The sequence below is a fragment of the Perna viridis genome, chromosome 14, assembly GCF_037379345.1.
Source record: "Perna viridis isolate PV_CMFRI_1.1 ecotype Kerala chromosome 14, ASM3737934v1, whole genome shotgun sequence".
Taxonomy (NCBI): domain Eukaryota; kingdom Metazoa; phylum Mollusca; class Bivalvia; order Mytilida; family Mytilidae; genus Perna; species Perna viridis.
Genome location: NC_142458.1, coordinates 991,567 through 1,014,920, shown reverse-complemented (window position 1 = coordinate 1,014,920; position 23,354 = coordinate 991,567). Strand labels below are relative to the sequence as shown.

General features: G+C 32.7%; 1 protein-coding gene across 7 annotated transcripts in view; it reads right to left on the bottom strand.

Annotated features, from left to right (window-relative positions):
* LOC148597672 (uncharacterized) overlaps positions 1-23,354 on the bottom strand; it is a 134,185-nt gene that overhangs the window by 62,898 nt on the left and 47,933 nt on the right. Inside the window, exon 1 of one of the 7 annotated variants that reach the window (XM_088560922.1) lies at positions 19,579-20,128. The exons of 5 other annotated variants lie outside the window; for them this stretch is intronic. Coding sequence is in view for 1 of the 2 variants with exons in the window: in XM_088560919.1 (XP_088417045.1) it covers positions 4,948-4,982 (35 nt within the window). In the remaining variant the exon portion in view is untranslated. Of the gene's footprint in view, positions 1-4,947; positions 5,062-19,578; positions 20,129-23,354 lie in introns of those variants that run through there. One more of the 7 variants, XM_088560919.1, reaches the window with a different exon arrangement.

The following is a 23,354-nucleotide window of genomic DNA, read 5'->3' as shown; positions in this document are numbered from 1 at the left end:
TATCTGTAACTAACATGGGATATACAGCAAAACCTGTCTTAAATAAACTTCAAAGGGAGAGCAACATTATGGTTGTATAAGACAGGTGACTTTATTTACCATGTATAGGTTAATATTACATGCATGTACATGAATTGGTGTTTAAATCATGGTCTTTCTAGACACATTATTGCTCAGTACAAAATTGTGGTCACATAGACAGGTTTCACTGTATCAATATGAAGTCTCACTTCAGTTTCAATGCAGAACAACTGAACAAGACAATTCAACAGAACAGTATAAAATTAAACTGGTCTTAGCAACCACCAGCAATAACCATAGTCTTAAAAGATTATGATTGCAAATATCCACAAGTAATGCATTATATATCAAATCAACCTGTACATAAAGACCACCTGTCTTATAAGACTGAGGCTCCCTTGAAAGGTCACTCAAGACAGGTTTACAATATGCTGCAATTTGTAACAAGTACCCCTGAATGTCATGTTTTTGCTGTTGGGCAGAAGCCAAAAAGGAATTCAAGTAAATAAACCTTATACAACAGCAAAAAAAAATTAAACATTTGTTTAAGGCACACTGTATTAAATGGCTCGGAAGCCTAGTATTTTCTTCTTATCGGGAATAAATGTTTACAGCACTTAAATGTTCATAGATAGATTTAAAGGACCTATTGTAGAATTCCCATCAAAAGTATAGAAAATATTATATATTCATAACATATGGTCATACCATAGCTAAAGTATGGTTATACCACTGCTAACGTACGGTTATACCACAGCTAATGTATGGTGATACCACAGCTAACATATGGTCATACCACAGCTAACATATGGTGATACCACTGCTAACGTATGGTGATACCACACCTAACATATGGCCATACCACTCCCATGAACTACGCTTTACACAAAATTCATGAGAAAATATCATGTAAATGTCATGTGACGACAAAATTCACATGAATTTTATGTGGATGAAGGATTTTAACAAAATTACCCAAATGATAAACTCTATGCAACAGTCTATATCTATAATGGCAACATCAAGGTAACAATCAGAAAGTAGAAACTATCGCAATGGTACAGGAATTTTCCATGGAAATACTTAAAGTGCAAACTCAGACGAAATTTATTTGCTCAAATCAGATGAATATTAAGTAAAATTTGTAAGAAAATATTTGGCATGTTTATTCTTAATCAAGATTCAGAGATCTTCAAAAGAAGAGGTGATAACATAGCTAACTGCAGTGTATATTAAAATAAATACTCCTCTGACAGTAATACATGTATGTGCTTATAAATATAAAAAAACTGCCAGAGAAATTCCCCTAAAACTTTCCTTCCCAATCTGGAGTTATAATATAAATATCAAAAACTGCCAGAGAAATTCCCATTAAACATTCCTTCCCAGTCTGAGGAGACAACAAAAATAAAATTTTGCTGTTTCCTAAAAAATATCTACATATAAATGACACATATAAATAAGGGTCCATCTATGTACTACAATGTACATGTTAATATATAGAGTGCAACAGTATTACATGCATGTTAAAACCTATGGCATTATAAAAAATGTAAGACATACTAACCGCAAATTTTAATATCAGATATAGGTAATATAATACATGTATGTGTATAAGAAATCCTTTATTCACTAAGTTTAAAATAAATAGTGACCTAATCCATGGTCACATAAGACAGGTGGCCTTAATACACAAGTGAATTCAAAATAGAATGCACTGCATGATGATGTTTTAATCATTGTCATTGTTGAATACAGGTGGCCTCCAATACAGTTGGACTGTAAAGATAATGATGCAAAAAACTACGGAATAAAGAGGGGGGCTTTTTTTTTTTTTAGCTTTTCCTGGGACTTCTAAAAAAAAAAAAAAAATATTGTAGTAACAGAAAGAACACCAAGTTTAGAAATAACAAGGCTACACAACTTAACCTACATCGTGGAAGAAAATATAAATATCTTCCTCTCTGTATAACATCTTCATGTTGTTCAGCAAACATCACAATCTGGATTTTCTCAGGGAAATTTTTGCCTCTATAATGATTCAATTAAGCAGATAAATTTATCAGTTTCCCCCAAACCTGTGCAAATCTAAACATTTGCATGTTTTTCTTCCAGATACACATCACCCAGACCTTATCACAGAACAGCAGAAACTGAACTAATATAAAACACTCACAAAACATATACATATCTATTTGCTTTTCATTTTCTCCAGAGATTGTAACTGTATCACTTTCTATTAGAAACAAGTAGCATTGGGAAAGTGAAAAGATCATGTGGGGGCTGGAGCACAGACTAGGCACAGTCAACATGGGCAGTGGTTCAATGGGAAAATTGTGTAGCTAATGGCTGAAGTCTCCAATCCAGCTACTGACAATGATATTTGTCAAACTAAATCTACATAGACAGAACATTTGATTTTAAGAGGGAAATGCTAGGATAAACAATATGCCTCTCCACCAAAGGGAGGGGGGCATAATTAATGGCCAAGTAATAATCCTACTTCAATAAAAATCAAAACAGTTGCCCCTTAAAATCAGGACATGACTTCAAAAATCTAGAAAATGTCACACTAATACATAGAGACCTTCCTAAACCTATCCCTGGAAAAAAAACCCAAAACCTGTCTAAACCAGACAAATTTATCAGAAGTACCTTTAAGTTTAAGTATATGTTGCTACAAGATTGAAGTCATCACTACAGAAGTTTTATGGTCGTCATCATGAACTCGTGGATCGTTATGGTGTATCCATCTGCGCCATAAAAACTGATTTATTAAATGGGTCAAAGTTTTCCTTTCCTCTTTTGTCCACCCTGGACTTGACTTTTTATGAGCAACTCGGCGGGTGTTTCTAGAAAAGCAGAGGATGCTTACCCTACTGGTGCACCTGGTCCATGCTCCCAGTTTGTAGTGGAGTCCGAGTTGCTCATTTACTTTTGTTACTTTGTATGTATGATTTTAGTTACTTTATGTTCTTTGTTGTGTATGTCTGGTCTTTGTCCCTGGATTACATTCTTTGGATTACCGCAATAACCTTGGTTCCCTTGATTACTCTTTTAAATATATGTTGAACCTGAGTGGACTGTATTCCTGTATAAACATTTTGCAGTCCATAGGGTTTGGTTTAGACAAGTTTCACTGTAGATCTCTTAACAAGTTCTAAAACACAAACAAAAACCATGAATTATTAATTGAACAAGTTAGAAAAATTCTATGGAGAATTCCATTGTCAAGACCAGGGCACTGAGACTGACAGTTTCATACTGACTACTGTATAAACAAAAGCTGTCTGACCAACACGGTTAGTCCTATATTGTTTTTCCAATTTCCAATATTCTCTACAACAAAAACTCAATTACAATATGTACATTTCCCTACAAATCAATTTCAACTTTCTTTTACTGCCTACCAATCAATATTCTCTCTACAAAATCCCCTGAGTTTTGCCATGGAGAGTGATACAGGCAGTTTTTATACCAAAATGGAAGTTTAACATCCCTTATACATGCAAATAGAAGTAGAGTAAACATTGTTAGAAACAGTTTAGCCTTTAATGCCAGTCAAAGGCTCATCAAAATTAATTCTATTTGTTAAGCATCTATTATCTAATTTATAAAATTTATTACTTCCCTGGCTTGGCCAATCTGCTGACTAACAGCCAAACTTATCTGTATTACTGATTAAAGAGTTGCTAGCTAATATACTTTATTAACTCATGCACAGGAAACTTCAGAAAATATAATACTGTCTAGAATGCCCATCAAAGTCTTGTCAAAACAAATTTTCATCCCCTTAATAAATATAACATGGTAAAGACATATCTCCTTTGCCTGATAAAACCACTTACTGCTTAGATTACAAAATAACATCAAAAATAATATCCATAGTATTTTCCCAACTGAATTGATCATCAAATATAATTATTCTACGATGTTCATGGACAAGGACTGTCAGTAAATTCTGACAATATTCAAACTCCTCCATCCTTTTCAGGTTATACCATCTGTATTTTTTTGAAATCTTAAAACTGATTTATAGGTATGCTATGTCAGCTAACATTGCACTAGCCACACTGCATGTACATAATACACAGTCTCAATACATGTAATACTCAAATGGCCTTAAACAAATTCAAATCTTGAAATGATCATAATTTCTCAGGAATGGTTGAAATGATATGCAATGGAAAATTCAGGCAAAAACAGTTTTAGAAATAAGGAGCAAATTCCTTTTATGATATTAGAAGAGACAGGGAATTTTCTCCTGGTTATAACATCCCATGTCAGAGGAGGATTTTCTTCATCCCCTGATAAATCAATGGGTAAAAAAGGGCAACCATTATAGTCAAAAACTTTGAGAATCACCTACTTAAAACTAACTGAAAAGGCAATTCACAGGTAATAAATAATGTTATATGTAGAAAAGATGTCAAGAACACGATTCAACTCACATCTAAGCAACGCTTGGTATCTGCTTTTCCATCTAAGCAACCCTTGGAATCTGCTTTTCAATGCACACCTAAAGAACAGTTGAGAACCTAAAGGTCCCTTGTTTTCTCCTCTTGTAAAACCAGAGGATGTATAACCCAAATCAATCAATCTAATTATGTCAAAGTTCTCCTCTTCAGCTTTTGAGGTTGAGGTTAGGATCCTAAAATGCATTTAACTTGTAACCTCAATGAATCAATCAATCATCAGTGTACAAAATTTTCCTGTTTTTACAAAAGAAGATTAAAACAAGACAGGAAGGAAACCATAACAACATGATAAACCATGACAACCTTTCTTGGAAACCTGACACCACAAAATAATGGCCATCAAAGGACGGAATATCTGAGAAAACATAGAAATCTCACAAAACATTGAAACATAATTAACCATAGTGATTTAGCCATAAGTAAATGACAAGAAGAAAACGAGACTTACCTAAGAGATTTCTGTAGCAGGGATTTTAGGATCATGACAACCGCTACGGCTTTATTTCCCTATTTACTCAATGATGACTTTGTACTGCTGCAGTTGTTGCATGATAATCAATAATTGGAGAAAGAAAAAATCCCAAACAAACAAAACCAAAACAAAAATATTATAATCTGACACAACACAACAGAGTTAAATTTATGTTAATTATCAAAGCTGATAATAGTAAGTAATAAGTCTGAAGCGCACATCGACATCAGCTATGTCGATAAGACCTAGAATAAGAAGATCAGGATCATAGAAAATAATCATTGCTTTCCAGCGAGGTCAATACAAACAGAATCGTGTATTGATTTTCTGCCTTTTACCATAGCCGTTTTCAATAATTAGAAAACCTACCATGCAGCCACTCCTAAAAATGCTCAATATTCAATATTAAATATTAAAATCCTACAATTCCTAGGTATAATTGTATGTCTATATATTAATTGTGTATATAGCAGGAATCTAATTTGACTCAGTTATTAATTTCAATGCACTATCAGACTTGTTCAGGTTGAAAGAAATTATATCTCCTTTAACTAATTCTCTAGTTACCTACTATGACTGGGAAATATTTGCTTCAAATATTATTTGAAACATTCGGTGTAAGTATTTGTAAGAATCAGGCAAAATGGGAAAAATCAGAAACAAGCATGCCAAAAACCCACTGACCTGACAATATATTATTATATAATTTTATTATTAAGAGTGTTTTTTTACATAGTTATCTGCCCTTGAAATGTTTATGTTCAATGCATTTCAATGAAATTTTAACTCAATTTACCAAAATGATATGGATAATCTTTTCCCTATGATTCTGATGGTACAAGTTCTAAAATGATACTTTCAAATTGGTAGTTTTTATTACCATATTTCACAGAGGCTGACACTTATAACTAATTACTCAAGTAAACATCAAGAAGCTGCTCAGAAACACAACTGGAACCTCTACTACTAGAACTACTGTATGGTATAGAACTAGGAATCTTTTTTATTATATTTGTGTGACAAATAATGCAACAAGCAACAAAGAACATGAAGACTTGATTGAAGTTACTTACTCCTCATCACCAAATAGGACCCAGTGTACTTTGAATGAGAAAAATATTCAAGTGCAATCATGCTATCATCTCAACTAAGAACAGATGGACAGACATTGAACCTATGTTGACTCTTATCTCAAATAGCTCTGACCAAAATATACTTTGAGAACAATTTAATAGTGCAATTGCATGTTTGTCTTCTTAAGTTCTGAATATAACAATATTATGTTGAAAGACATCACAGCAATATTTTAATGGAAAATGTCTTGGAAACGGAGATAAATATTGATCCCTTCCCATGTCGCCTTAATAATCTAGGATTCCAAGTGATGTCAATCCAGCAAAGCTTCTCATTAGATAAAAATGAAATTTATTTGCATCAGAAACCACCTGCCTTTAATAATCAAGACATTTTCCAGTGACAAATTCACATTGTTTTTTTTTTCAAGTTGCCGAGGGTCACACAGGCTTGACAACTGCAATATAATTTGACCTGGCGTGAATAATAGTGTCAGGGTGACAGAAATCTATGAATATAATTACAATGCTAGAAAATGTCTTGGATTTAATTTCAGTTTATGATAAAGTGTCCACTTTTGGTTTAATTCATTGTTGTGCATACAGTAAACGAGGTTGAATTCAATATTCTTAACACTGACCACAGATTTATTTTAACTCATTGTAAAGGAAAACTAATAAAAATTCTCAAATGGGAACGAAATCTTTCTTTCATTTAAATGTCACTCCTAATTCTAGCAAAGAATTCATTACTTTTATTTTTTTATTCAATTCTCACCATAACCACTGGTCATTACTAGGACAATGCCTAATATCTGAATGGATTATCGTTCAAAGCATCAGCATGAAAAAATAACACAACTAAGGTTTCATAAATGTTAACGAAAACAGTAGTAAACTTTTGTTGTAAAAGATAAACTTTTGTACAAATATTCTGAGCAAGCTCAGATGGTTCTTCTAGGAGTATAGGCAAGACTTTCCTGTTAGAACTTTGTTGAGTATCTATACATAGAAAGTTCTTGAGGATAAATGCATCAATATGCTGGAAACATTGAGGTAGAATTTCTTTATAAGTACATGTGTTCCTAAAGAATATAATTTATCTTTAAATATAAGTCTGTGTAAAAATCAGGAAAAAAAAGAAAAAAGAACTAAAACAGGAATAACAAAATGCCACTGATTTGACAGCATTTCCTTACTCAATGAAGTTTTTTCTAGCTGTTTGAAATTACCACTAGTTGATCTCGGCATCACTGGATATTTTTTTGAGTTATCTGCACCTGAAATGTTCATATGCAGCGCAATTCAATGAAATTACAACTCATTTTGCCATTGTTTCTTGATTCAGATGATACAAATAGTAAAATTTCAATTAAATCTTGTAAAATTACAGCCTGATTCTGACAGAGACTGATGCTTAAGGTCTGAAACCCACCCTACAAATGAAACAAAGCTTATACTTCAGACATATAAATGAAATTATAGTACAACTTAATATACAATACAGGCAAACAAAACATACAATACATAACCAGTCAAACCTGTCTTGAAGTTCCTACCTACATTCACAATAAACCTGTCTTACAATACAATCATAAAATACTCCTATGTAAAATTAACCTGTATATAAAGACCACCTGTCTTAATCTGACCAAAATTTTGCTCTCCCTAGGAAGGTCACTTTAAAGACGTATCACTGTAGAACTTAAATGTACACCAGTGTCATGTAATGTATTTGTGATGTATGAGAACGAACAATATCAGATATGTAACTAATATGCCCTGTGTGCTGAAGTTTAATATAGTGGCTGAGGAGATGGTGAAGAGATGACATTATGAGAATGAGCAGGAGATCAAATTCTTTATACAGGAAAAAACATTACTGTGAAACACATCTAAAGTGAACCTTGAATAAGCCCAAAATCTTTCTACACTGAACACCGAATAAACCCAAAACCTTCCTAAACTGAACATCAAACAAGCCTAAAACCAGTCTAAACTAAACCCTGAATAAACCCAAAACCTGTCTAAACTGAATTCTGAATAAACCAAAAACCAGTCTAAACCAGACCTTGATAAAGTCCCTTAATGTCAATTTAAATGTATTTTGAACTATGGTTGACTGAACAGGATTTGGTTAAGATAGGTTTCAATGTATTTCTAAGGTTACTTCTGCTGGATTGTGGTAGCCCTACATTTATTTTGACAGTAAGGTCAATATTTTCAGTATGCATAACCAAGTTCTACTAAAATTTCAAACCTGAACTTGGCACTTGAAAAATTAAATGTAACAAAAAATCTGTAACTTAAAATTTACTAATACATTGGCGTAGAATCTTGGTTAACAAAAGTGGCAGGTAATATTTCTCCCATAAATGCCAAATGAAACCACAAACATGATAAAAACAAAATGTATTAACTGTTAACTTTTTATTGCTCTCACAATAATATATCAAACTAACGCCTTCCTAAGACATGTATTTTCTTGAAGTTCCACTGCTTTTAACAGGACAGTCAACAATGTAAATTTCATTGCTTACAGTGAGTATAATGGTTAACTTCAAGGAAAAGATCCACTGCTTACAGTGAGTATGATGGTTAACTTCAGGGAAAAGAATTTATCTTCCCTTGATTGACAATCACCTGATGAACTCTTTCTATCAAACTTAGTTTAACAGACCTTGGAATGGCAGAAAGTATAAATATCCTTGTCAAATGTCCTGTCAACTACCTGAAAACATTAGTTATTGGTCATTCAATCAAGGTAAGACCAACTTAATCCTCTGAAATTAATTACTAAGGGAGATAACTGGCAAAATCAAGGAAAAACCCTAAAAATGAAATTAGCAACTATGTTCCTGACTTGGTACAAGTACTTCAAAGTGAAATGATGGGTTAAATCTGATTTGATGGCTGACCAAAGCCTCAATCTTCTGATGGGTTAAACCTGATTTGATGACTAACCAAAGCCTCACTCTTCTGATGGATTAAATCTGATTTGATGGCTGACCAAAGCCTCACTCTTCTGATGGATTAAACCTGATTTGATGGCTAACCAAAACCTCACTCTTCTGATGGATTAAACCTGATCTGATGGCTAACCAAAGCCTCACTCTTCTGATGGATTAAACCTGATCTGATGGCTAACCAAAACCTCACTCTTCTGATGAATTAAACCTGATCTAATGGCTAACCAAAGCCTCACTCTTCTGATGGATTAAACCTGATTTGATGGCTAACCAAAACCTCACTCTTCTGATGGATTAAACCTGATCTGATGGCTAACCAAAACCTCACTCTTCTGATGGATTAAACCTGATCTGATGGCTAATCGAAGCTTCCTTCTTCTGATGGATTAAACCTGATTTGATGGCTAACCAAAACCTCACTCTTCTGATGGATTAAACCTGATTTGATGGCTAACCAAAACCTCACTCTTCTGATGAATTAAACCTGATCTAATGGCTAACCGAAGCCTCACTCTTCTGATGGATTAAACCTGATCTGATGGCTAACCAAAGCCTCACTCTTCTGATGGATTAAACCTGATCTGATGGCTAACCAATGCCTCACTCTTCTGATGGATTAAACCTGATTTGATGGCTAACCAAAGCCTCACTCTTCTGATGGATTAAACCTGATCTGATGGTTAACCAAAGCCTCACTCTTCCATAATTAAAGTTTGTATTGTACACAATCAACACAATTCTACACTAAGGAAAGCAGACATTAATTGCAGGAAAGTTAATCTTCTTTTGGAGTTGTCCCATGTTTTGAAAATCTTCCACTGAACCAAACAATGCTTGTATCTGTCTTGTTAAAATTTGAAATTCAAAGCAAGTACATGTTCAAGTACATTTAAAATGAAAAGAATAATGTAGAAAACGTTTCACTCCTTAGAGCCATGATTAAGTTAAAAGATTTATAGTGAAGGTTATTATTATAGCATAAAACAAGCCAAACTTGTTAATAATCAGGAAATATTTGATGCCAATAACCAGAAACTATTCATAAGAAATGAATATTTAGCAGAATGCCAGTAACTGATTGGCAGACTCTACAGAAACACTATTAAGATAAGAATATGCAATGAAGTGATAAGAAATAATAAAAATTCTTTCCTGTGTAACATCCCATTAAGTATATATAACATCATTACTACTAGAGAAAGGGGAGATCCTTTACTGGGTTTAAAATTTTACTTTCAAGAGTCAAAAAGTTCCTGGCCCCCAGTGAGTACCACAAAATATACAAAAAAAATACTTGTCTGAAAACATATTTATGTTCCATGGTAACGCCAGAGTCTTTGACATTGATAATGTAACAAACAGGAAGGAATTGAGTCTTATTTGTATAATTTTTCAAATTTTGTGGTGCTTGGACATTTTAAATTTCCAAATCAATTAAAGGTCCAATTTAAAAAATCAGAAGTCTGTAATAAATTGTCATTTGAAAGGTTGAACATCTTGAACCTAGACAAATGAAATTTTAAAGGTCCATGCTCAGAAATTGAGGTTCTTGAACTTAGAGTTACCACCTGCTTTATCTTTTTTTAAAAAAAATTGTGTTTTGTTCAATCTATTCTCACTCTCAGTTTCAAGAAATACTTCAAAAATTTTGATCAAATTTATCACTTTCCACACTTGACCACAACAATTCCAAAAAGCCAACTGATTGATCAATTATGGTTTAACATCCTATTTCAGATATTTCATGTATTTAAGGACAAGAACAATTAACCAATTGAACAGACTGTACTAAATTGACATTCTGAACCAACCAATCAAACCAAAGTTGGCAAAAAATGCTTATTATTTGTAAGAAACAGAACCAATACCTTTTAACACATTAACTATAATTTTTCTGTCCTTTCTACTTAAATGCAATTCTAATACTAAGCAATAGTACTTTCATGTGATAACTTAAGTTTTTCTAAGCAATAAAATTTCACAAGTTGTGATTTTGATTAACTATGACTTTGAAGCCAATAAAATGTCTCATTAAATACAAGGATTAATCATGATATAATATAACAAGAATGAATACAGTAGATACGAGACAACAACCACACCAGGATGAAAAATCTCAGCTTAATGGCACCAATGGATCTTCAATCCCTCACACCTCTGGGCAGATGTGATGGTTTAAAAACATGTACACATACTCTCAAAACAAAAGAAAACAAAAAATAACTTTTTACAGTTTAATAGACCCATACCTGTTAGCTCTCCCACAAAAGGGCGGGGGGGGGGGGGGGGGGGGGGGTAATCTCATAAAATCAATGACTAAATTAGAATCTCCCCCATAAATATGTAAGATTTGTGGAAGGTTTTTGGTTGAAATTACCATATTTTCTGTGCAAAATACCACATAATTCAATTTTTACATGGACAATTTGTTACATTAAAATCTCTCATATGAGACAGTGTTACCGTGGGGAGGGGGGTTCTCCAAAATGACCTGTTTCCAAACATTAACAGGTATGAGACCCAGCAAGTCATTCCATTTGAAATATGTATGCACATTGTGTCACTTGAGAAAACCATAGATATAAAGTATCGATAAAACCAAATCAAACAATCTATCAATACTAGTCCAATGCTGAAGTATTTTTCTCACCAGGTGTCAGTATTGTTCTAAATATATTTTTGTCACCAACTATGAACTTTTACAATTTCATAACTAATGTCTGGCTTAAACTTGTTAATACATCAAAGATCAATCAATGTACGTAAGGTTCAATTTACTCCTCTACTCACAGATTTTTTAAAAAGGGGGTTCCAGTAAAAAAAGGTTCTAGAATTTGCTCATTTTTTGGGGCACTAAATCAACAAATTTTCCAACCAAAATCAATAGATAAAACATCATTGTCGACCAATTTCATATTTTCAGCTTTCTGCTCCTACTTGTTTCAAACTTAGTCATAATTAAAGTTAGGCAGAAATCTGGCTTTTTATCTTTCTGGTATAAAGACACACCAAGTAAGCATGTACAGGAGACTATTGGTGTGCATTACAACGGCTTCACCTAATTATATTAGGCAAAGTAAATTCAGGAGACTATTGGTGTACATTACACAGGTTTCACCCTAAATATATTTGGCAAAGTAAATTCAGGAGAATATTGGTGTACATTAGAGAACCATTTCCAATACTACAAGATAAATCAGGGCCATTTACTGTAAAGTTATTATCATGGTTAGAAGTAAAACTGTCTAATAAATCATTATTACCATCTTTATAGTACGTTTACTAGTTCATTGACTACCATGATTACTTCTGTTCCTGATGATGTCTGGTGAATAGTATTCAAGGTCACTTAATTCAAAACAATGCCATGGCAAGGCCTTGTGTACAGTACTCAAGGTCACTTTCATCAGTATGTTTCCATGGCAAGATCTTATGTACAGTACTCAAGGCACTTTACTCAAAACATTGCCATGGTGAAATCTTATGTACAGTATTCAAGGTCACTTAACCCTAAACATTGATATGGCGAGATATGATGTACACTACTGCTTATCAGAAGATGTGTAAATATAGATGCATACATGATAAAACACAAAGGCAAAGTGCCCCATTAAAAGTTGAAACTCTAGGTCATTGATTTAAGCCACAAACTCAAGAGAACAATTGCATCAGGATGAAAACTCTAATAAAAAAAAAACTGGTAAAAGTTCAAATACGAACATTGATGCAATGTTTAACTCTTCTAAGCAACCATTAACTCAAGTAAAGTATCACTCAGGAAAACATCTCAGTAACCAATATCACTGGGCAAACAGAAATATCATGAATAAAGAAACTAAATTTCTTAATGATGAAAATTCTAATACAAAATCCAGTAAATATTAAATACAAACAAGAAAGCAATCATCAAAATGAATTCTATAACATATTTATAAAAGTACATTAAGACATCTGTGTCTTGCCAGATCACCTTCATGTTACCCATGATGCATCATTATGATGGATACATGTAATGACCTTGTATGTGTAACTGTGTCTAGGATTTAAATCTAAAAAGAATCAACTGAATATGTTTTGTACAATAATTGATTGTCCTTTATTGTCATGTGGCAAGAATCTCATGCACTTCAGGAAGAGAATATTTACAATGCTGTGGGCACGAGACCACAATTAATTTCAAGTGTATTTCAATATATACATTTGAGCAGACTAAAAAAAATTCCAACAGCGCAAACTGAATAAAACTCCTCTGGCTTTAAGATATGTACAAACAAGATTTTATACATAAATTGTAGAAAATTTTACTATCATTTTCTGAAATTAATACATATGACCCGGAGATGGGGTAAACATGACAAATGAACTGAGTTGAAGTCCTAAATTTTAACCTTCTTCCACTGAACCAAATCACAACTTTTAGTCAGAATTGATTAATAAAAAAAATCCTATGTAATTTTAACCTATTTTAAACCAATTAGAGGCAAAACTTCAGCAAATAAGTTTCCAGTAAAAATATGAAAAAATGTGGAAGGTACCTACTACCAAAGTTGGAAATACCTGTGTACTAGTCTGACACGCTAATCTGGATTAGCACACTACACTGAAATATTAGAACATCATTGGACAGTGTTGTACAGTTAACTTTAGAAGAACCTTTTTTCACGACATTATTTCAGGCCATTGCACTCCAAACATGACCTTTAAAGTATAAAAAGAAAAAAAAAGACCATTCCTATAATGGCTGATTGCATTAAGTGTCACCAGAAGTCTTACTATCAAATATTTTCTTCAATTTTGATATAAAAATAGAGTGAAAATAGGCTGTGGAATCTCTTTAGAACAGGTTACTGACCATTCCACTCCCCAGTGTCAATGCCCCCAATCAAATCGATATCTTATCATGCAATTGTTACCAATAACTTAGATAAGAAAGTTTACAAATGGATTGAACATGTCCTTAGGGAGTCAAATTGATCCCTCATATCACCTTAATGTGGCCAGTCCTCTGATATACAAGCTGGCTAACACAGATTTGGAAATGAGAGAACAAAAAAAAATCATTATTGAATGGATAAAATGTGAACAGGGGAGTGGAATGCAAGGAAATAAGGATATCATTGATGAAAAGGTATAATTGGAGCAAGGGAGGGGAACGACAAGGTAATGAGATTTAATTGATGAATGGGTTTATAAGATTAGAACAGTAATCAAAAGAATATAATATAATGCTGCATTAGCTGTCAAATTGGTAAATTTTTTTTCTGTTGAAATATACCTTAACTTTGAATTATTTCTTCTAAATTGCACTTTTCCTGTATAATTTCATTTGATATCCACACATAAAACACATTAAAATACATGAAATAGGTGTCTATATATTTATTGTCTTGCAAGACAAAAAATCGACCTAGATAACTTTGTATGCATTTGACTTCTGGTGACCTTAATATGCGCATATGCTGTAAGGGTTGCTTCTTTAATAACAAATCTTATTGCAAAGCGAAAGTGGCTATTCAATGTCAAAGAAGACATAAAAGAATTAAGTTAGAATATAATGCAAGGATCCTTTTGAGATTTACATATTGTGATATAATGTGGCTCAAATATGGTCATTATTTATTTGAAAACTAATCAAGAAATAGATGAAATGAAATGAAAACAAAACACGTGCTAACCTGTGTATCTGGGCAATCTTCGGAAGTAATGGCGAAAAATAATTAGATCAGAGCTATCGACCTATTCTGATTAAAGAAATGTTATTTTCACGATATTCTGTAGGTATTATCGACACTGACTGCTTCAATTGCATTACTACAAACTTATTTCATTAAATCAGCAAAATTCAGTAGAATCAAAACTGAACAAATTTGACAGCTAATGCAGCTTTAAGGATAATGAGTAAACAGGAAATAGTCACACACAATAAAGAATATGAACTAACAAAAATAACATACAAAGAAATAAAAGTAAATAAGCAACCCAGACTTCACCGAAAATTGGGCAGATAAAGCAGGTACACAGTACACTGGTAAGGTAAGCATTCTATTCTTTTCAAGTACTTTTCATATCATCTATTTTCAATTAAAAAGATAAATTAGAATTGACAAGTTATGGTTAAAATGCTGATGAAACATTCACAATTCCTATAGGGTAACATGTCTCATTACAGCTGATAAATCTCATAAAATAAAAGGCACTTGTTAAGTCCATTCCAGATTATTTACGTGGACTATGAACCCACCCACCCACACAAATCAAGATAAACATGGACTATGAACCCACCCACCCACACAAATCAAGACAAACATGGACTATGAACCCACCCACCCACACAAATCAAGACAAACGTCTCTATCCAAGTTGAAATGAAGGTATAGAAACTATACAAAATAAAAAAAACTTTTTCCACCACTCTTGAAATTTTATATTCTTGGGTACCTGTGGGCTTCACATAATTTTAGGGTCTAAGGTCTGGGACACTCTCATTTCTGACCCAAGACTTATCAAAATTTCATTAGACCTTTTGGTTTACAAAAGTCACAGGCCTTCCATCTTCTCTATTGTAAAAATTCCTAAAATGAAGAAAAATCCTGCTCTTTTCTGAATTGAGTTCTGTTCCACATTAAACAATAAGTACAGACATAAACCCTGATTCAATAGAAAAAATAACAGTCACAGGATTTCCACATTAAGTCAAAACTCAATCTCATCAATAAACCATAGAACTTCTAATGGCTCAAACATATATTATTCATTTTAATTCCCCCTTCTTTCTTTGACAAAAGACACATTTTATTCTCTATAGTTTAAAATCCCTGAGTACTAAGTGCATGGCTTCAAAATAGAGAGTTCAACGTAAATCATTCGTAAACATTCAAATGAAATACAAAACTAAACAGTTCAACAATTACATTTGAAAGTCCAAAAAGATAAATAACTCATGTCCCACCTTTAGATAATGCTAAGTTTGATTTAACATGAACTTGCATGCGTTAGGCATACCCCGATTTGTACAGGAAGTTGATATCTTAAACCAACCACATCTATATGGAGCTACACATCAAATCAATCCATCCATTGTGAATTGAGATTTTTGACACAAAAATTTTCTACAAAATCATAGTCATTCCATATAGTGAAAAATGGCTAAGTCCAATGAAACAGGAAGTTGAAATCAGACAACAGAGCAAACATCACACTGTAAGATGAAGAACTTTTTTAAAAGAAAATCTAACATAATAACATTAAAATGTTCCACTGAAAAGGTTGGTTTGGTGAGTGCAAAACGAAAGTGAAAGTAGGGAAAATGGCTATTTATAGTTCAAGGCTACTTTTCTGTCCGATCTTCGTGGACTCTATTTTCTTTGTGGGAAATTATTTTCTCACATGTCCCTAGAAATGCTACATAAGTGAAAGTTTTATTGAATCAATTTACATATTTTTTTTTTAAATCCTAAAAATATGCACTTCACTATAGAAGCCTATGGGAAAATCAATATGATACTGAGACCTGTACTCTGTCTATTAGCGGTATTTTGACCAGATTTATCTCTCTTCTGATAACAATTCAAACAAAAATGGCGCCTGTTCAAGAAAATAAATTGTAAAAATTTTTTAAATCTATTGAATTATTGGTTACAAGCAAGAATTCTAATCAGCTTTTTGTTTCAAACGTTTAAGACAGGATACAGAATGAACATTCTTCACTTCAGCTTACGATAATTCATGTTTTACCGTTCACATTTCGTTACCCCAATGTGCAAATATGTCGTGCGGGTTCTTTAGACTCAAGTTAAATTTATCTGAATGGATAATTCAGTAGAAAACCTGAAGCGTTTCTCCTGATCTTCATGTTTCATAACAGAATAGTTAATTCTCCATTTCGACAGAACATTTCTTGCTTGAGACAAGTTCGTACCAACTGCTACAATATGTGTCAATGAAGTTTCAGTCTTTGATTTGTCAGCAATAAATTTTTCATATGATTATTGATACTCTTGATCAACTTATATCAAGAGACCAGATATTTTGAACAAGAAATCATTATGGATTAAGTGGAGTTAGGAAAAAAAACCAACAAAATGTAAATTCCAACAGAATGTCACTGCCTGAAATTTTGTATTCCAGTGCTGCTAAAAAAGACAAAATCAATAGGACAATGCAATGCAAGAAGCTTTGCTTTGCTCAATCATTTATTAATTTTGCAGTAATAAATTTGGTATGGGTAGAGGTATATGTTAGAAATTCAAATTCATGAATATATGATAGAGTCAATCTTTCAGTCAGCAGGCTGACATCATTTTGTCCAAAATATTTAGTTACTTACATATGTAGCTTAAAGAAAAAGTAACATTTATCTCAATAAAAGAAAATGAATATATGGAAATGCTTGCTTATACTGTGTGTATGTAAGCAGCAAATAACACATGATTTTAAAAAGCATTAGTAAATGATGTGCATACACATTCATTTCTCCCTGTTCATCCCCACTTCTCCCTAGAGTCTCTCTGAAATAGAAGTCACTTCTCCCTGTTTTTCTCAAGTAGCTTGAGCCCTAGACAGCACTCAAAAAAGACTTACAATATATGCAATGTATTACAATGACAGACAGAATCATGGACAGACAAGGTGGTTCCAATATACCATCTAACTTGTTGAATTGGGTATAATCATTGAGACCAGAGCCTAATTCATATTACAACTGGGTACTGTCCTTAACTTATCACACATGTGATTATCATTATATCAAAGAGTAATCAAGGGAACCAAGATTCTAGCAAAAGTCAAAAGAATGTAATCCAGGGACAAAGACCAGACATGGAAATTTGACAATCATAACAAATAACATAAAGTAACTATAATAATACAAACAAAATAACAAAAGTAAATGATCAAGCAATGAATTACGAAATGTGTAAGTTGAGAAACTGCTCCCTCTCCTTTTTTAACTGCCCTTTCTCTTGAAAGACCAAATTCTAGCACCAATTTAGTTGAACATTTTCTTTTAATATTGGATTCCCATCATCATGTGTAATTCACTACCTAACATTTCTTTGGCACAGCTGTTGTCAAGTTCATCCTTGGTTGAAACATAGTTATCAGTACTGACCAACCCTCAGACCTAGTTCTTCAAAAACAGACCAATGGTCAGACTGAGGTCTCTATAGTCACATAAGAGTGTCAAGAACTTCCATAACTTACTATCTGACCATGGTTCTGTAGTCAAAGAAAGCTGCTGAGAAATTCCATAGTAATTAATAATCCACCACTTGACAATTAAGTGTCAATTTTTGTAAGAACCAGGCAAAATGGGAAAAATCAGAAACATGCATGTCTAAACCCCACCAATCTGACAATATTATTTCACTTTGAAAAGACCATTATTTGACTTGGCATAACTGGATTTTCTTAGAATGTTATAAAAATGAAGTGTTTGACAAGAGTTATCTGTCCTTGAAATGTTCATTTTCGGTTCATGTCAATGAAATTATAACTCAAAGCACCAACATGATATGGATATTCTTGTCTTTTTTTCCTTGATTCTGATGGAGCAAATAGTCAAATTAAACTTTCAAAATAGCTGGTTTTTTCATACCATGTTTCACCCACAGCCTGATTCTTACAGAGACTGACACTTAAACAAAATATGATTTCTTGTTTATATTTCATGTAAATGATGTATTTTCTCTATAAATGGACAAATGCAATTTCATCAGTACTCCACAGTACAGTTCTTGTATTTCTTTAGAATTTGTTCTAATATTGATCTTCCTCTTCCAACAACAATAGATAAACTACATTGATGATAGAACACATGTTTACTATGAATCATACGGTATATATATATATATGTATACATATACACATCTAGTTTATCCTAAGGGGACTTATTAATATTCCGTGCATCAAACCTTTTCTTAACCTTCAGTACAAATACACAAACCTTTCCTAAAATTATATTGGAAAGAAAGTATTATAAGAATCAATAAAACTTGTGTAGACCCTATGTGGTCATTAAATGTAAAAATATTTTCATGCAAGTATTATAAAAAGATATAGTTTTGACAGTTGCATATCAAAACCATTCAATTACTCAGTAAAAGAACTACAAATTAAAGTCTTTTCATATAAACAAGCAATTCACAAGTTATTTGTCTTGCTTTCCCTATTATACAAGACCTCCATGCACACACATATATTACAGGAGCTTCTCAACCTTGAAAGAAGAGTACAACTTTGTTCTTATGTAAACAAAAACACTGTGATTGATTGCCAAACCAAGGGGCGATATCAGCTATTTTCTTATCTGAAACCAAGTTATTTTTTCTTAATTTTCTAAACATACTTTAAATTTCATAAATCACTCAAATTTCTAAATTACCTCAATTTTAACATTAACCAATTAGAACCCTAGAAACTAAAATATTTTAAAAACACCTCTCAAAATTTAAAAATTAAGGTATAAAAAAAGCACATCCTTTGATAAAGTATATAAAAAGCACATCTTCCTTAAGTATACAATAATAACACAATAGTCATATAATATAAATTTATTTATTTCTTACCCATGATAATCTTTTAAACCTGGTCCTCTTAAAAGTTAATTCTATAGAAAAATCCTATCAAAAAAGCCACAGAAAGTAAATAACATATATTCCCAAGCCAGTATCTGAAATGCCAGCAAAAAGTGATGAATATCTTACTTCCACAACAGAAATTAAACATGCATGTTCTACCAATACACTTAGGCAAATCCTGATCTTTAAATGTAAGTTGAAATTTCACACCCTTAATAGTTACATGTACAACTTTTAATCCTCATCACAAGAAATTATGCTGGCTGCAAGTACATGTACAATGTGGTAGCACCAAGGGCAGCCTGGTCAATGAACTGCATGACAACTCTATATACTGACTGATTTGAAATAACCCAGGAGTTCAGTCACCTTGTCTAAATAGCATGTTGACCACTGAACAGGTGGACATGTTTCCTATCAATAACACCTCAAACATTGTGTATTGGCACTTCAGATATTGTGTATTGCAATTACAAAGAATGTATACTACAACTTCAAAGGTTGTGTACTGCTTATCTAGTGTATTCCAACAGGTAACCTTAATGCTTTATTCCACACAAACAGAAAAAACAATGACCAGTTGGATATTACAAATAACACATGGCCATTCAGGTGTAACTTTATGTTGGTCATGTGACCTTGCATAATACAAGTCTGACTGGACATTGGTTGAAGGGGTTCAAGAAGGGAAAATGTTCACAGTAAGGTAAAAGAAATTTATTTGATACTAAATAAATTTAGTTTTCATTCAGAGAGTTAAAATTAAGTTTATTGACTATTTTCAACTGGTCAGTATTACAGGTGTGAGCAATGAAAAGACATTTTCTCCTTAAATCGTAGGTGTCAAAATTTAAACTTCCCACTTAATTCCACAAGGATTTGAATAAAAAAAATACACAAAACATAGTCCATTCTGTGTGAAAATATTCCAAGTATAAATTACCAATAGATCTTAAGACCAGGATTTAAAGCTCTAGGGACTTTTATGGTAGTTTTTTTTATTTGTATTTAAAGCTGTTTGGCAGATAAATGAAAAATAAAGGAGTTACTCTAAATGGAGTATAGAATTTTCTACCTGAAGTCTTTCTCCATTTAAAATGACACAACATCAATATTAAAGTTTCATGTAAATGTTGAACAAACAAATTACTTTTTTGAAACCAGCACATAAAAAAATGATGCACTTAACTTGGATTATAAAAGCCTTAAAACCTAATCAGAAAAAACAAAAATGAAATCAAGGAAATAAAAGTAAAAAACTAGAACAAAAATATCCATAAAAAACAAAGCAAGATCTTAAAGAACACTACTTATCTGTATTGAAGGGTTAAAACTTTTACTTCATTTAATTTACTTCTAGTTGTAGTGAAAAAAGCTCATTTATTTTTTTTTTACAAAATAATTCTGTTCCCGCAAACTGAGACTTCATATCTTGGGTTGAAAGCAGCATTCCCTTGCTGGCCAGTGGCAAGCAAACTTCATGACAGGCAATTCAAAGTTCAACAGAGCTGGCCATAATTTTTTTATGTATTTTCCCATCCAACATGTCATGAAGGCATATAATATTCAATTCAATCCAGTTGAGTTCAAGAAAACTTGCCTTGATCGAGTATTCATATTTCTACTCTGCAAAATTCTACATGAGTGATTTGATCCCAGCCAGAGACCTCTAGAATGGCCTAGATTTGACTGATACTGTGTGTTTAACATGTTAATTGGTACTACCACTATACTAAAGGGTGTGAACATTTCCTGATATAAATTGACATTAGTGTCAATTAAAGACTTGTTACCAACTCTGTACTTTTACATGTTTGAAAGCATGACATCTTTTTTCAATCAAAAACAGTTTTAAACAATAAAGTCTCTGAAAGCAAGGAGAAAAATACAAAATCAACAATTAGTATCCTAACGAATCTCACCAGAGACAGATGTAGGTAACAACCCTTTCTTGGAAACATTTTTAAATTTTGTGTATAATTAGGACATTTTAAAGCAAATGATGTATTGAATATTGGCAAAAAAAATCTGCCTTTGCAGTGGGATAATTCAAGTACAATCAAAATCCCAAAACATGGTCAAAATGTGAAACAGATACATAAAAATACATATTGTAGTGAATGTGGTCTAAATGTGAACACGGAGACATTCAAAATACATAATGAAGTGAACCAAATAATGAATACACATAAACACTGAAGAAACTGAGGGAGTTTAAAAAACCTTATCTCACAATAATAGGAGTTAATGATACCATGACCCCCCCCCCCCAACACACACCTTTACAAATTGCAGGATCTACCCCTGTATAGGATAGATTGGGGTGCTACACCTCTGATGATAAAGATTCACTCATATTCTTGATGTTAGATCAAACCACATAAGCTATATTGGTATATAAATCTAGACTGAACTGATGGAGGACTTCTCTTTTTACAGAAGTCTACAATGAGGATGCTACAAGATTGCAACATGCTGCATATATCTATCAAAAATAAATAACTCTACTTGTTTTTGTTATGGTGTTTATCTTGTACATACAACCTGATTTATAAGGATATGGAATGTTGTGAATTTTACAACTGAAGAGTTTTTTCCATGTCTTCTACACAAACTAGTGCAAAAAACTTCATCATTACACAAACACTACGGTTTAAAGTACATCAAAAAGAAAAGCTGACAAAAGACAAAGTTCACTACAAAAGTTTTATGGTTATCATCATGAAATGGTGGATTGTTACGGCTTATCCATCTGCACCATGAAGACAGATTTATTCTGTGTCATAGTTTTCCTTTCCTCTTTTGTCTACCCTGGCATGACATCTTATGAGCAATTTGATGGGTGTTTGTCGAAAGCTGAGGATGCTTACACTACCAGTGCACCTGGTCAATGTTCATAGTTTTTAGTGGAGTCTGGGTTTACCATTTACTTTTGTTGTGTTTGGTTATATTATATCCTTATATTATATTGATTTGATTACTATTTGAATCCATCAATTTCCCTTCTACCCAAGTTTAAAGTAGACACAAAGTTCAATCTTACTGTACCTTTAAAACGAAAAAAAAAAAGAGAAGTGTAGAGAACAAAATAAACAAACAAAAAAAAAATCACACAAACAAAGACACCTGACATAACATGCCAAACACTTCATTTTAAATGCTAACAAGATTGTTTGCAAAACAACAAAATTGATCAATCATTTCAGGGACATCAATTTTAAAATTCTATGTAGCAATGGAAATTTTTTTGAAACATTCACTTCACACAGAAAAATCTGTACTAGAACATTGACACTAATTAACTGATTAATTGATTGAGTCCAAGGGCAATACACGTCACTTTAATGGTGACCTCAATGCAATTTTCACTCTTCAATGAACTGTTATAACTGGCAATGCTCATCTTACCATAAAGCCACATTTTATTGGTGTACCTTTTTTCTCTTTTGTGGGGCATTAAATTGTCATAGGCAGTCAAAAAGCATCTTTGCCAAGGAAGTAAAAGTAGTTTAAAGAACTAATTAACTTTAGAGAGGTTAACAAGACCAAACAAAACAAAAGTTGCTGAGATACATATTTGCAAAACCGCAGTGAAAATGAATGAAAAGGTGAGGATGAAGAAAAAGACAAACAGACAGACAGACACCTAGACCACTATATATGTATTCCCCTTCCACAGAAATGGTTAAGAAAAACGACTACCAACGAATTCATACATCATTTACTTGTCTAAAACTTCAAAACTGCAGCATTTTTTTTTCTGG